This window comes from Coregonus clupeaformis, chromosome 10, assembly GCF_020615455.1.
Source record: "Coregonus clupeaformis isolate EN_2021a chromosome 10, ASM2061545v1, whole genome shotgun sequence".
NCBI lineage: Eukaryota > Metazoa > Chordata > Actinopteri > Salmoniformes > Salmonidae > Coregonus > Coregonus clupeaformis.
Genome location: NC_059201.1, coordinates 32,149,128 through 32,163,272, shown reverse-complemented (window position 1 = coordinate 32,163,272; position 14,145 = coordinate 32,149,128). Strand labels below are relative to the sequence as shown.

Genomic DNA, 14,145 nt, shown 5'->3' with positions numbered 1-14,145 from the left:
GCACCTCTGTACCTTCGGGCTCTGATCAGTCCCTACACCCAAACGAGGGCATTGCGTTCATCCACCTCTGGCCTGCTGACTCCCCTTCCTCTGCGGAAGCATAGTTCCCGCTCAGCCCAGTCAAAACTGTTCGCTGCTCTGGCTCCCCAATGGTGGAACAAGCTCCCTCACGACGCCAGGACAGCGGAGTCACTCACCACCTTCCGGAGACATTTGAAACCCCACCTCTTTAAGGAATACCTGGGATAGGATAAAGTAATCCTTCCACCCCCCAAAAAAAAAAATTTGTAAAGTGGTTATCCCACTGGCTATAGGGTGAATGCACCAATTTGTAAGTCGCTCTGGATAAGAGCGTCTGCTAAATGACGTAAATGTGCCCTTGAGCAAGGCACTTAACCCTAATTGCTCCTGTAAGTCGCTCTGGATAAGAGCGTCTGCTAAATGACTAAAATGTAAATGTAAATGTAAATGTAAATGATACAATGACTATGAGGTTAAAGTGCAAACTGTCAGCTATAATTTTAGGGTATTTTCATCCATATCGTTTGAAACTGGTTAGAAATTACAGCACTTTCTGTACATAGTCCCTCCATTTTAGGGGACCAAAAGTATTGGGACAAATTCACTAATACAGTAGGTGTATTAAAGTAGTCAAAAGTTTCCTAGCACGCAATGATTACATCAAGCTTGTGACTCTACAAACTTGTTGGATGCTTTTGCTGTTTGTTTTGGTTGTGTTTCAGATTATTTTGTGACCAACAGAAATTAATGGTAATGTATTGTGTCATTTTGGAGTCAGTTTTATTGTAAATAAGAATAGAATATGTTTCTAACCCTTCTACATTAATGTGGATGCTACCATGATTACGGATAATCCTGAATGAATCGTGAAAAATGATGAGTGAGAAAGTTACAGACGCACAAATATCATACCCCCAAAAATGCTAACCTCTCCTTTTATTGTTATGGTGAGAGGTTAGCATGTCTTGGGGGTATGATATTTGTGCATCTGTAACTTTCTGTAACTTTCCCGATATGGATGAAAATACCCTCAAATTAAAGCTGACAGTCTTCACTTTAACCTCATAGTCATTGTATCATTTCAAATTCCAAGGGAAGAGATATAGTAATAATAAGACAACTGGATGATTTTGAGTCATTCCCATTCCAAGGTGCTGAAAACATAAAGATGTTAGAGTGACTTTCTGTAACATCTTTTTCATATCATTACAGTTTCGAGAACTATTTTGTAACAATGGAATAATGCAGATTTCTGTGTTATAGGAACATGAATGGTGCAACATTCACTGAGTGTCCAAAACATAAAGAACACCTATCTTTCCATGACATAGACTGACCAGGTGAATCCAGGTGAAAGCTATGATCCCTTATTTATGTCACTTGTTAAATCCACTTCAATCAGTGTAGATGAAGGGGGGGAGACAGGTTAAAGAAGGATTTTAAGCCTTGAGACAATTGAGACATGGATTGTGTATGTGTGCCATTCAGAGGGTGAATGGGCAAGACAAAATATTTAAGTGGCTTTGAACAGGGTATGGTGGTAGGTGCCAGGCACACCGGTTTAGTGTGTCAGGATCTCAACGCTGCCTGGTTCTTCAAACTGTTTCCTGTGTGTATCAAGAATGGTCCACCACCCAAAGGACATCCAGCCAACTTAACACAACTGTGGGAAGCATTGGAGTCAACATGGGCCAGCATCCCTGTGGAACGCTTTTGACACCTTGTAGAGTCCATCCCCCGACAAATTGAGGCTGTTCTGAGGGCAAAATGGGGAGTGGGGGGGGGGGGTGCAACTCAATATTAGGAAGGTGTTCCTAATGTTTGGTATACTCAGATACTCAGTGTAGATAACTGCTGTTCCATAAGCAAGTCTCTGATGTGCAAAACTGCTTAATTTGTTGGCAATTGAAAGGACCCATTCAAAGGACAATGTAGAATATAAGGTGAATTACTTATTGAGCTTGCTTTTGAAGGCCATCTTTTCAGTTTGTCTCAGCTGTTATTGCAACAGGAGGATACTCCTGTTGTTCTTTATGAAATACTGCCTACAGGCTACTGTAGGCCTACAGTTTAATGCACTAAAGTCTGACGTTTGCAACAATATCCATTTACATGTATTTTAACTTTATTATTGTTGGTGTATGGCATGGTGTAGGCCTTCCTACTACATAGTTAGTGGCTGTCTGTCTTCATTTGTGTCCATACACCACATTCAAACATCAAAGAAAGTGTTCATGAAAACAAAGACCAAGATTGTATTGCAGTCAGTCAGTCAGTTACAGTATGTTCCAAGATACAGTAAGAAAGTGATTTAAAACATCTCTGATATTTTCTTATCATATCGTTATCCTACAGACTAGGCAGTCAGCCCTGTGGGCAGGTAAGGTTTACACTTAGACCCATACAATGTGTAGGCTACTACATTGTAGTTACACTATCTGGCTAGCTGCCTATGTAGGATAACATAAGGTCATATGACCTTATACAGTACATTAGGAAAGTATTCAGACCCCTTCCCTTTTTCCACATTTTGTTACGTTACAGCCTTATTCTAAAATGGATCAAATTATTTTTTTCCTCATTAATCTACACACAATACCCGATAATGACAAAGCGAAAACAGGTTTTTATAAAATGTTGGTAATTTATTACAATTAAAAAACATAAATACCTTATTTACATAAGTATTCAGACTCTTTGCTATGAGACTCGAAATTGAGCTCAGGTGCATCCTGTTTCCATTGATCATCCTTGAGATGTTTCTACAACTTGATTGGAGTCCACCTGTGGTAAATTCAATTGATTGGACATGATTTAGAAAGGCACACAACTGTCTATATAAGGTCCCACAGTTGACAGTGTGTGTTACAGCAAAAACCAAGCCATGAGGTTGAAGGAATTGTCCATAGAGCTCCGAGACAGCATTCTGTCGAGGCACAGATCTGGGGAACGGTACCAAAACATTTCTGCAACATTGAAGGTCCCCAAGAACACAATGGCCTCCATCATTCTTAAATGGAAGAAGTTTGGAACCACCAAGACTCTTCCTAGAGCTGGCCGCCTGGCCAAACTGAGCAATCGGGGGAGAAGGACCTTGGTCAGGGAGATGACCAAAAACCCGATGGTCACTCTGACAGAGCTCCAGAGTTCCTCTGTGGAGATGGAAGGACAACCAACTCTGCAGCACTCCACCAATCTGAGCTTTATGGTAGAGTGGCCAGACAGAAGCCACTCCTCAGTAAAAGGCACATGACAGCCCACTTGGAGTTTGCCAAAAGGCACCTAAAGGACTCTCAGACCATGAGAAACAAGATTCTCTGGTCTGATGAAACCAAGATTGAACTCTTTGGCCTGAATGCCAAGCGTCACGTCTGGAGGACACCTGGCACCATCCCTACGGTGAAGCATGGTGGTGGCAGCATCATGCTGTGGAGATGTTTTTCAGTGGCAGGGACTGGGTGACTAGTCAGGATCGAGGGAAAGATGAACGGAGCAAAGTACAGAGAGATCCTTGATGAAACCTTGCTCCAGAGTGCTCAGGACCTCAGACTGGGGCGAAGGTTCACCTTCCAACAGGACAACGACCCTAAGCACATAGCCAAGACAACGCAGGAGTGGCTTCAAGACAAGTCTCTGAATGTCCTTGAGTGGCCCAGCCAGAGCCCTGACTTGAACCTGATCGAACATCTCTGGAGAAACCTGAAAATAGCTGTGCAGCGACGCACCCCATCCAACCTGACAGAGCTTGAGAAAATCTGCAGAGAAGAATGGGAGAAACTCCCCAAATACAGGTCTGCCAAGCTTGTAGCTTCATAACCAAGAAGACTCAAGGCTGTAATCGCTGCCAAAGGTGATTCAACAAAGTACTGAGTAAAGGCTCTGAATGCTTATGTAAGTATGATATTTTAGTTTATAATTTCTATACATTTTGCTTTGCCATTATGGGGTATTGTGTGTAGATTGATTAGAAAAAATAACAATTTAATCAATTTTAGAATAAGACTGTAATGTAGCAACATGTGGAAAAGGTCAAGGGTTCTGAATACTTTCCGAATGCACTGTCCAGTGGGAACAAATTATCAAAGCCGAAAGCGTTAAATGTGTGTGTGTTTTCTGTGTGGAGTCAATCTGGTTTGAGGGACACTGACACTGTTGACCAATGAATCACCACAATAGTCCGGTCTGTTCTATCAGCCTCATCTAGAGGCGGGAGGAATGGGCGGTGGCAGTTTAGGTACTTCCCGCCCCGTGGGTGTGATTAACGCAAACGAAGGCATTGCATCCACCTGCCAGCGCGTTTCCCCAGCATTCAGGAGCGAATACACTTTTACCAGCAACCCTTGCTGCGTGTTTAGACGACTTTCAGACAAAGAGGAATACTTAAAATTGTCCGTTTTCCTGGATCTGTCACATTGGACTTGCCACAACTTCTCTCATTAAACTTTCACGAAATTGATTTGGACAGACGTTCTTTTCAGCTGCGCCTCATGAGCATTGGACCTGGCAGCAATAAACACACCGGGCTCAGGTGTAAATCTAAAGACTGTCCTGCTACGGCACCCGGATATTATACATGTTAAACTTGGAGACGAGAGGCGAATCATTTCGTGGAATTCTGTTGGTTTCTTCGATGACTTGTAAGGTTGGACTTGGACTCAAAGTTATTTGTGGAGAGTAAAGTGACAATCAGGTAATTATTCATAACGTTACCCTTACAAAAAAAGATTGCAGTTAGAGTGAATTATAACTGCAGTATGCTGCAAATACTGCGTCCAAAATAAGTTATTTTTTACAGTAGTAATTTTGCAGTGTAACTGCAGTTAGAGTGCAGTTATTCTGCAATTACTGCGTCCAAAATACCACAGTCGACTGCAGTTACTGCACTTTTACTGCAGTTTCAAAACTGCTCTCTTTTTTTGTAAGGGTAATGCTTTGCATTCAAACAGCCTACAATTTGCGCACAGCAGTGCAATTATTTACTGATGGGTTACATGGGACATGTGGTTGCTCCAAAATATCTGTGACAAAATGGGTCTAATAAGTTCGGTACTGGCATAATAACTTTTAAAACTTGTTTATTTGATTAGGCTTAGACTGTATGAAAAACTGCTTAATGTGGCTATTTAAATTAGGCTTTAATAATGAACATTTGAAGTTGTGTGACAGCATTCTCTGGACACTTAGACATTGTTATAAACAGCAAACATATATGGCATGTCATGTCAGTGAGTTTTACCATGCTTTAAAGGAGTTGTCTTTTTTTCTGTGCTGGAACAACTACCAGCTTCAGATCTATCTGACAAATTAGTAGCTTCATCTCTCACAACTCAACACAGGTAGTATCGATAACTACAGCTGACATTTGACAACCGAAGTGTGTACATTTACATTTTACTCATTTAGCAGACGCTCTTATCCAGAGCGACTTACAGTTAGTGAGTGCATACATTTTTCATACTGGTCCCCCGTGGGAATCGAACCCACAACCCTGGCGTTGCAAGCCCCATGCTCTACCAACTGAGCTACACGGGACTGTAGAATGAGTGTCTCCAGTTTTCAAAATAGCGTAATATTTCGAAGATTGTTCACATTGATTCTGCAATAGCCTAGGTGTTTTCTTTTTAGAATAAAAATACGGACTGAATTTAGTCATCCACAAAGGTTATTTTGCCTCAGGTAAAAGTGCACAAGTCATTAGAAGCGCACAAATCTCTCTAAGAATAGAAATGTAGCCTACCCTAGCCCGAAAGAAGAATAAAAGCTAATTTCCAAATAATTGGGGAAATGCACAAAGTAGGCAAAACTACTCTTGGAATATATGATCCCAATAGCCCGCTGAATTTACAAGCGCGGCTGCCGCTGGACCAAACTGAGGGTAAGTGGCTAAAAGCGCATTTTAATAGTGGTCTTTACTGCCTTTCGGACAGTAAATCAAGCTCACCGTGGCAATTGTCTTGATTCACGATACAGCAATAAGTAATGTTTGGCTGTCAAAAACACATGCAAGAACTGAGAACAGACACCTCTGATAAAATGCATTAACGAGGAACCGTCCCAAATAATGTATTATTATAGGCTAGTCTATAGGCTAGTCTGTCGACATTTTACCAAAAATGTCTGCCTAATTCAAAGTGTGACATGCCAATGAACCGATGGGGGTGGGTGGGGGATAAGTTGCCTTAATGTAGGTGTCATGTTTATTATAAATTGTTGATCCTTTGATGAGAACCATGCCAAGGCTACTGAGCTTCATTCCTATATTTAGCCCCATCGAATGTATGGCCTACGCTATTACACTGCTATTACACTTGTTTCTCTTCAAGAACATAAAGAGGAAGACATTGGATCTGGACCTGTTAGATCATTTAAATCAAATGAGAATTTCTAGGATATTGTACAAATGGAAAATCATGCACATGTGTGTGTAACAGTGTGTGTGCGCCTGCGTGTGTTGGTGTCTGTCTGTGTGTGTGTTGAAATGTTATTTGTAAATAGTCCGTTGTTTAATTTCATTTGCTTGTGTGAAAGAATCAGCCCCTGACTCAGAATAAACAGCTGCCCAGTTAACAAATTGTCCACAAATAGCTGAGGTTTGAACAGCTGGTTATACTCATAAATCCACCCTAACCAACCCGTTTGGTTCAAGGATCTCTTTTGGACTGTAGGCTCTGGCTCCAGCTCTCCAGCAGTCTGCATGTTGTGTTTGTGGTTGAAGTGCCCTTTACACTGTGCTCACTGGCAATCGCATGCAGAGTGGTTATATAGCCACCAAAATGTAAACGTTGTACATTGATGACGTGTATTCACTGAATCCAAGGTGCATGTGATGCCATAGCACCCTGGGCTATGGGACACAGAAACTGCCTGTTACAGCTGAAGTAAAAGCCCTATAGCTCCTTGAATGTGGGAATCAGGAGAATGTAAAGGTTGGCAGTGTCCATAAGAGCAGGGCACTGTATCTACTAGATGGCATGAGCCTGTTAGCCAAGCCTGAACATCCATGGATCCATGCTTTATTATGGTGCACAAAACCACAGTGGCATCTGCCCTACACTGTTAAAGCCATGAAATAAGACGAATAATAATACTTTTTTTTTTGTATCAAGTCTAGGCAACACCGTACTATCCTTAAAGGGTGAGTGCAGTCGAAACGTGATTTTCCTGCGTTTTATATATATTTCCACACTATGAGGTTGGAATAATACTGTGAAATTGTGAAAATGATGATAATTCCCTTTTAGTGTAAGAGTTGTTTGAAAAGACTGCCAGAAATTTCAGCTTGTTTGCATGGGTGGTATAAATGAATAGGCCAATAACAAAGAGAGTTTGCCCTCCTCTCTGCCAATAACAGCGAGTTTTCAGGTTACATATTAGGCTCCTTCAATTAGACCCCTCACTCAGGCCACTCCCAGACATTTCTAGCAAAATTCTTACTTGAAAAATAGCTTTTTGCTAAGAAGCTATTTTTGATTATTTTTTTAACCATTTAATTTAAAACAATCACTGTAAGGTACTTAATTGTTACCCAGAAATGATTTGATATTGATATAAAAATGGCTGCATTGGACCTTTAATGAAGCATGCAGTATTCTGCTTACCCTTTTTAACTTGAGTGTATTGCCCATTCCTGTTAGGTGTGGCTCCATTGCTACATTTGATCACAATGTTATTACAGTTTCAATCAACAATCCCAGTGGTTCTGGTAAGACTGGTTGATTATATCTTCAATACTGTATTCTATTTTGTAGAGGTGAGATTACACCAGTGACAAGATTTTTTCACACTGGATTGTGTGAAGACATGGTATATTGTGTGAAGACAAGGCAGAACCTTACATTAGGTGACAACATAATTACAGAGTAGTGCACAGAGTTTGTGATCATGAAAGAGGAATGTGTTTGGTGGGACTAGAAGATAACAGCATATTCTTGTACAAGAGGCAGGGAACAATGGAGGAGACCAGGTTGATGTTCCCATCATTTTGTCACACATACATTAAGGTCAAATATGACTCTGGCCAAATGGAATTGTTTAGAAAACTAAACAGTTGGATTCTCTACTTTGGAATGGTCCAATGGTCTGGGTGTAATCCCTAAACATCAGTGATGAACATCAAATGTTCACAGCTCTCATGAAGAAGCTCTCATTGTGAATACCACTGTATAATACTTTTAGCAGCTGATGTTTTTCAAATGATTAATTGTTGACCTCTTCTTTCCTCCAGTGTTCTGTGATTGTTCTGTGCCTGGAGGTTGGTTCACCATGCTGTTGGACGGTCTGTGGACGGTCCACATACTCCTGGCCCTGGTTGTCGGGGCTCTGTGCAATCACAACATCAACGACCCTCATGCTTCACCCCGTGTCTTCATCTCCTTCAAAGGTAAGAGGCAAACATCTCTGGTCTACCCCTTAGTGGTTTCTATGTGGTGTCTTGAATTCATGTAGTTCTCTCCTCCAATAGCTTCCTCCCGCTGTGTGGCGTCATTAAAAGAATCGCCACATTTGCTGTTTTCTACTGCTCTGCACTGTGTGTCTGCACCCTTTGTGTGACTGATGATTTGATAATCAGATAAATGGGATGATTCTGGCTTTGATAAGTGCTCTAGATTCCATATGAAGAATTTACAGCATAGTAAGAGTCATGTTGCACCGCAGATCCGTCCCAGTGACCACTAACAAATCATGCGATTCTAATTTGTTCCTCTCTTAAACATCCTGGCATGGTCATTTTCAGCAGCTGCTTCCACTTTACTATATTGAACGAATAATTAAAAACATAAATTGAGGTTAACAAAGACAGTGTATTTTTTAGAAGCATTTTTGCTCTGGTACAGAATGCTAGTTATAAGGTGTCCTTGAATCAACATGATTAGATTATCTGATGTTTTTGTAATGGAGAAGGAACAATCTAAAAGTGAAAGTGATGCATTAAAAAGACGTCGTCTGCAGCATATTAGCATGTAATGATAACACTATCATGGTCATTATCAGATCGGGGGTCCCTCTGCAGAACAACACATCTCAGGGCTTGGTTCATGCACTTCAGTGGCCATGTAGATGAGGTGGGGTAGGGTTGTGGGGTTTGGAGGGAGTGTGTAGCGGGTATTACTGAGATCAAATTGCCTGGTTCAGCCAAGCAGAGCGCTGTTTGTCCCTAAGGTCTGTCCCTCTCTCAGATCTAGCCTGTGATTAGCAGCCGTAGCAGAGCAAAGGGACTGAGCAGTGCCCCTCTTTGCTTTGCCTTCCATTTCCCAGGGCTCCTGGTCTAGCACAGTTCAATATTAAAGGTTCTTTCCCTCTTTAATCAAGTCAAATTAAACACATCACTGAACACATATCCAGAGCTCAGCAATTCTTTCATTCTTTTTTTCAAATATCAATATACCCAGTTCTCTAGTTGAATATCTTCAAATATATTGCTTTTACTCAACTGTATCAACAAGGTTGGTCTTTTCGTTTTTCGGTTGATTGCTTTTTTTAGAATGGATACATTTATATTATTTTGTTCTCAGAAGTGTGTCGTTTGAAATTGTGGCCCGCTCTTTATTCACCTGTAAGAATGTTTTGCAAAACCAGCGGTGTTGTTTGCTGATGAGCAGACACAGAGGAGAACCTGGCTCTCTTGCTTACCTGTTTGTTTTGCTCCCCAGTCATGATGCATTTCACGGTCTACTGACTCTGCTTTTCTCCTAAGCTCTGGAGAGAGCCTTTTCCTCCTTCAATATTGTGATTCACCCACTTAATTGCTTTTCTAGTCTCTTGTAAACCCCACATTGGCAAAGCAGCTGCACTTTCCACCTTGCATTATAATGTTTTAATTATTCACTACAGTTGCAGGGATACATTTACTATTGGCCGGCGATGTAGGTTATTTTTATAGATCGTACTTACTAACTAGATTTTTGGCAACAAGTTTGAGATTTGTCTTTATGGCACCCTTTGATGTTTTGGCTATGGGCTTTGACACAGCATAAAAAATACACTGCTCAAAAAAATAAAGGGAACACTTAAACAACACATCCTAGATCTGAATGAATGAAATAATCTTATTAAATACTTTTTTCTTTACATAGTTGAATGTGCTGACAACAAAATCACACAAAAATTATCAATGGAAATCAAATTTATCAACCCATGGAGGTCTGGATTTGGAGTCACCCTCAAAATTAAAGTGAAAAGCCACACTACAGGCTGATCCAACTTTGATGTAATGTCCTTAAAACAAGTCAAAATGAGGCTCAGTAGTGTGTGTGGCCTCCACGTGCCTGTATGACCTCCCTACAACGCCTGGGCATGCTCCTGATGAGGTGGCGGATGGTCTCCTGAGGGATCTCCTCCCAGACCTGGACTAAAGCATCCGCCAACTCCTGGACAGTCTGTGGTGCAACGTGGCGTTGGTGGATGGAGCGAGACATGATGTCCCAGATGTGCTCAATTGGATTCAGGTCTGGGGAACGGGCGGGCCAGTCCATAGCATCAATGCCTTCCTCTTGCAGGAACTGCTGACACACTCCAGCCACATGAGGTCTAGCATTGTCTTGCATTAGGAGGAACCCGGGGCCAACCGCACCAGCATATGGTCTCACAAGGGCTCTGAGGATCTCATCTCGGTACCTAATGGCAGTCAGGCTACCTCTGGCGAGCACATGGAGGGCTGTGCGGCCCCCCAAAGAAATGCCACCCCACACCATGACTGACCCACCGCCAAACCGGTCATGCTGGAGGATGTTGCAGGCAGCAGAACGTTCTCCACGACGTCTCCAGACTCTGTCATGTCTGTCACGTGCTCAGTGTGAACCTGCTTTCATCTGTGAAGAGCACAGGGCGCCAGTGGCATATTTGCCAATCTTGGTGTTCTTTGGCAAATGCCAAATGTCCTGCACGGTGTTGGGCTGTAAGCACAACCCCACCTGTGGACGTCGGGCCCTCATACCACCCTCATGGAGTCTGTTTCTGACCGTTTGAGCAGACACATGCACATTTGTGGCCTGCTGGAGGTCATTTTGCAGGGCTCTGGCAGTGCTCCTCCTGCTCCTCCTTGCACAAAGGCGGAGGTAGCGGTCCTGCTGCTGGGTTGTTGCCCTCCTACGGCCTCCTCCACGTCTCCTGATGTACTGGCCTGTCTCCTGGTAGCGCCTCCATGCTCTGGACACTATGCTGACAGACACAGCAAACCTTCTTGCCACAGCCCGCATTGATGTGCCATCCTGGATGAGCTGCACTACCTGAGCCACTTGTGTGGGTTGTAGACTCCGTCTCATGCTACCACTAGAGTGAAAGCACCTCCAGCATTCAAAAGTGACCAAAACATCAGCCAGGAAGCATAGGAACTGAGAAGTGGTCTGTGGTCATCACCTGCAGAACCACTTCTTTATTGGGGGTGTCTTGCTAATTGCCTATAATTTCCACCTGTTGTCTATTCCATTTGCACAACAGCATGTGACATTTATTGTCAATCACTGTTGCTTCCTAAGTGGACAGTTTGATTTCACAGAAGTGTGATTGACTTGGAGTTACATTGTGTTGTTTAAGTGTTCCCTTTATTTTTTTGAGCAGTGTGTATATTGCAGTGGAGGCTCCTGAGAGGAGGAAGGGGAGGACCACCCTCCTCAGTGAATTTCATAAAAATGTAAAAACATTAAAAAAGTTATCCTTTTTGGATAAAGCTATACAAAATACATTCACATGTCACCAAATAATTTACTAAAACACTTTTTTGCAATGAAGGTCTACAGTAGCCTCAGCAGCAGTCTGTAGGGTAGCACAATGGTGTAGCTGGAGGACAGCTAGCTTCCGTCCTCCTCTGGCTACATTGACTTCAATACAAAACCTAGGAGGCTCATGGTTCTCATCCCCTTCAATAGACTTACACAGTAATTATGACAACTTCCGGAGGACATCCTCCAATCTATCAAAGCTCTTGCAGCATGAGCTGACATGTTGTCCACCCAATCAAAGGATCAGAGAATGAATCTAGTACTGAAAGCATAAGCTACAGCTAGCTAGCACTGCAGTGCATAAAATGTGGTGAGTAGTTGACTCAAATAGAGAGAAAGACAATAGTTGAACAGTTTTGAACAAATTAATTTCTTCCAAAATGAAAGAGAAGCAAGAGCAAGAGAGAGATTTCAAAATGTTGTTTCACTTTCAGTTTCACTTACTTAGCTAGCAAATGCAGCTAGCTAGTTTAGCCTACTCAAACAGAGAGATGCTATGTTAGCTAGCTGGCTATGACTATCCAACACAACATTGGAACTCTTCCAAGTCAAGGTAAGCTATTGTTTTTTCTAATTTATTGCCACTGGGCCCCTCCAGTGTAAGTGCGTTACACTGTAAAGTTACTGCATGATTGTAGTGGGTGTAGTAATGCATTAGTTATATTAGCTATGTTAACTATGACGTTAGCTAATATGGTGACAGTGATGTAGGCTGTGTGTAGTGGTTATGATATGGTTTGGCTTGGAAACGTTTTTTTCACCTGGTCACATACAGCTGATGTGTTGTGCATTGAAGTCCACAAGCGAAGGGAAAAGGTAAGAGGAGTAGAGCGCATAGATGCGAGAAGGAATACAACGTGGCAGTATGAAAGTGAACTGTGTTTACGCATGATCAGGGGTGTATTCATTCCGCCGATTCTGTTGAAAAACGTTTCATAAATGGAAGCAAGCTGAACGAAATGGGAATAAACAAACCTGAATTTGTCCAATAGAAACTCTTGTTCGCAACTGTTGGACTAATGAGCCCCGTGTAGCTCAGTTGGTAGAGCATGGCGGTTGCAACGCCAGGGTTGTGGGTTCGTTTCCCACTGGGGGCCAGTATGAAAAAAAAAAAAAGATGTATGCACTCACTAACTGTAAGTCGCTCTGGATAAGAACGTCTGCTAAATGACGTAAATGTAAATGATTACACCCTAGATCAGCTAGATGCAGGCAAGAGTGTGCAAGGCGGTATTGAATGTGTGCACCTACGTTTTAAACTTTCATTCATAGGCTAGGTTGTAGCAACATCATGATGGGTATAGGGAAAGTTGAGTATCATGTAGTAGCCTAAACCTATCGCTGTTACATTAAACAGCATCGACTGCCGCTGTTGATATATATTTTAGTATAATATGCTCATTATGAAAGTGCTGTATAAAGGTGACGTATCATATTAAACATATCCCAAATTAAAAATTTAAAGCTGACATTCCTCTCTTGGTTACTTGATGGTCTGATCTATCACTATTGTGAGGTTGGTTGCTTGCCAAAACCTGCTTAACTCTGTTGCTCCCAAGAAGGGTTAAGAACTGTGACCTCTTACACAAGAGGCCATCACTTCCCCATTAAAACAGGTCCTACCCATGTGGAGAGTAAATCAAGAACCTCTTAATTGTTTTTTTCCTTCTACTTTATTTTGTGCTTCAGTGAAATGTTTCCCCAGGGAACTTCACATACAGATGCAGGATCTTAATTTGATCACTCTTTTGTTGCTGATAATTTTCCTGCACTTTTCTGCAGATGAGCTTGGTGATTTACATAAATTCACAGAAAACCCGCACTAATACACGGTTATATTAACAGTATTGCACTTTTCATGTGGCCTACTTTTATCCAGCTAATAGCCTAACCACAGATCAAGCAATATTATGGACTAAATGCTCAAATCCTGTTGCTGCAGGATTATTTTGCTACGACAATACTGGTGAAATTAAGATCCTACATATCTATGATGCAGTCTGGTCTGGCCTACTGACTGATAGTCCATTATATGCAGCCAAATGTGGAGCCTGAAGCTCTGCTTTTGGAAATAAGAAAACGTTCAGCATTAGTATGTCTCAAGATATTCACTCTAAAGCTTGAATGTTAGAAAGGTTTACGTATTGCACAAACAGTATGTTTTGGAGCTAAATGTTTTGAACCACAATAGTGAGGATAATGCAAGTGTAGCCATCAAAAGGATACTCATCTGTAGCCAGGAAAGCATGAAAGAGTAAACTTTGGTCAGGCTTATCACTGTCTCCTTCCCTGCACGATCACAGCCAGCGTGAAAGACTTTGATAGCCAGAGCTGTGAAGTCTGCTTCAGTTAGGAAAGCTAATAGGAATCTGTGTAATCAATACCTCACAGCTCGTTTAAATGGCCA

General features: G+C 41.9%; 1 protein-coding gene across 2 annotated transcripts in view; it reads left to right on the top strand.

The window, feature by feature from the left end:
- Positions 1-4,323: 4,323 nt before the first annotated feature.
- The window catches only part of LOC121575029 (semaphorin-3F-like), a 107,610-nt gene continuing 97,788 nt past the window's right edge, over positions 4,324-14,145 (top strand). For both annotated transcript variants that reach the window (XM_041887799.1, XM_041887797.1), the window contains exons 1-2: positions 4,324-4,711; positions 8,246-8,401. In XM_041887799.1, the coding sequence (XP_041743733.1) occupies positions 8,284-8,401 (118 nt within the window). In that variant the 5' untranslated portion in view covers positions 4,324-4,711; positions 8,246-8,283. The remainder of the gene's footprint in view (positions 4,712-8,245; positions 8,402-14,145) is intronic.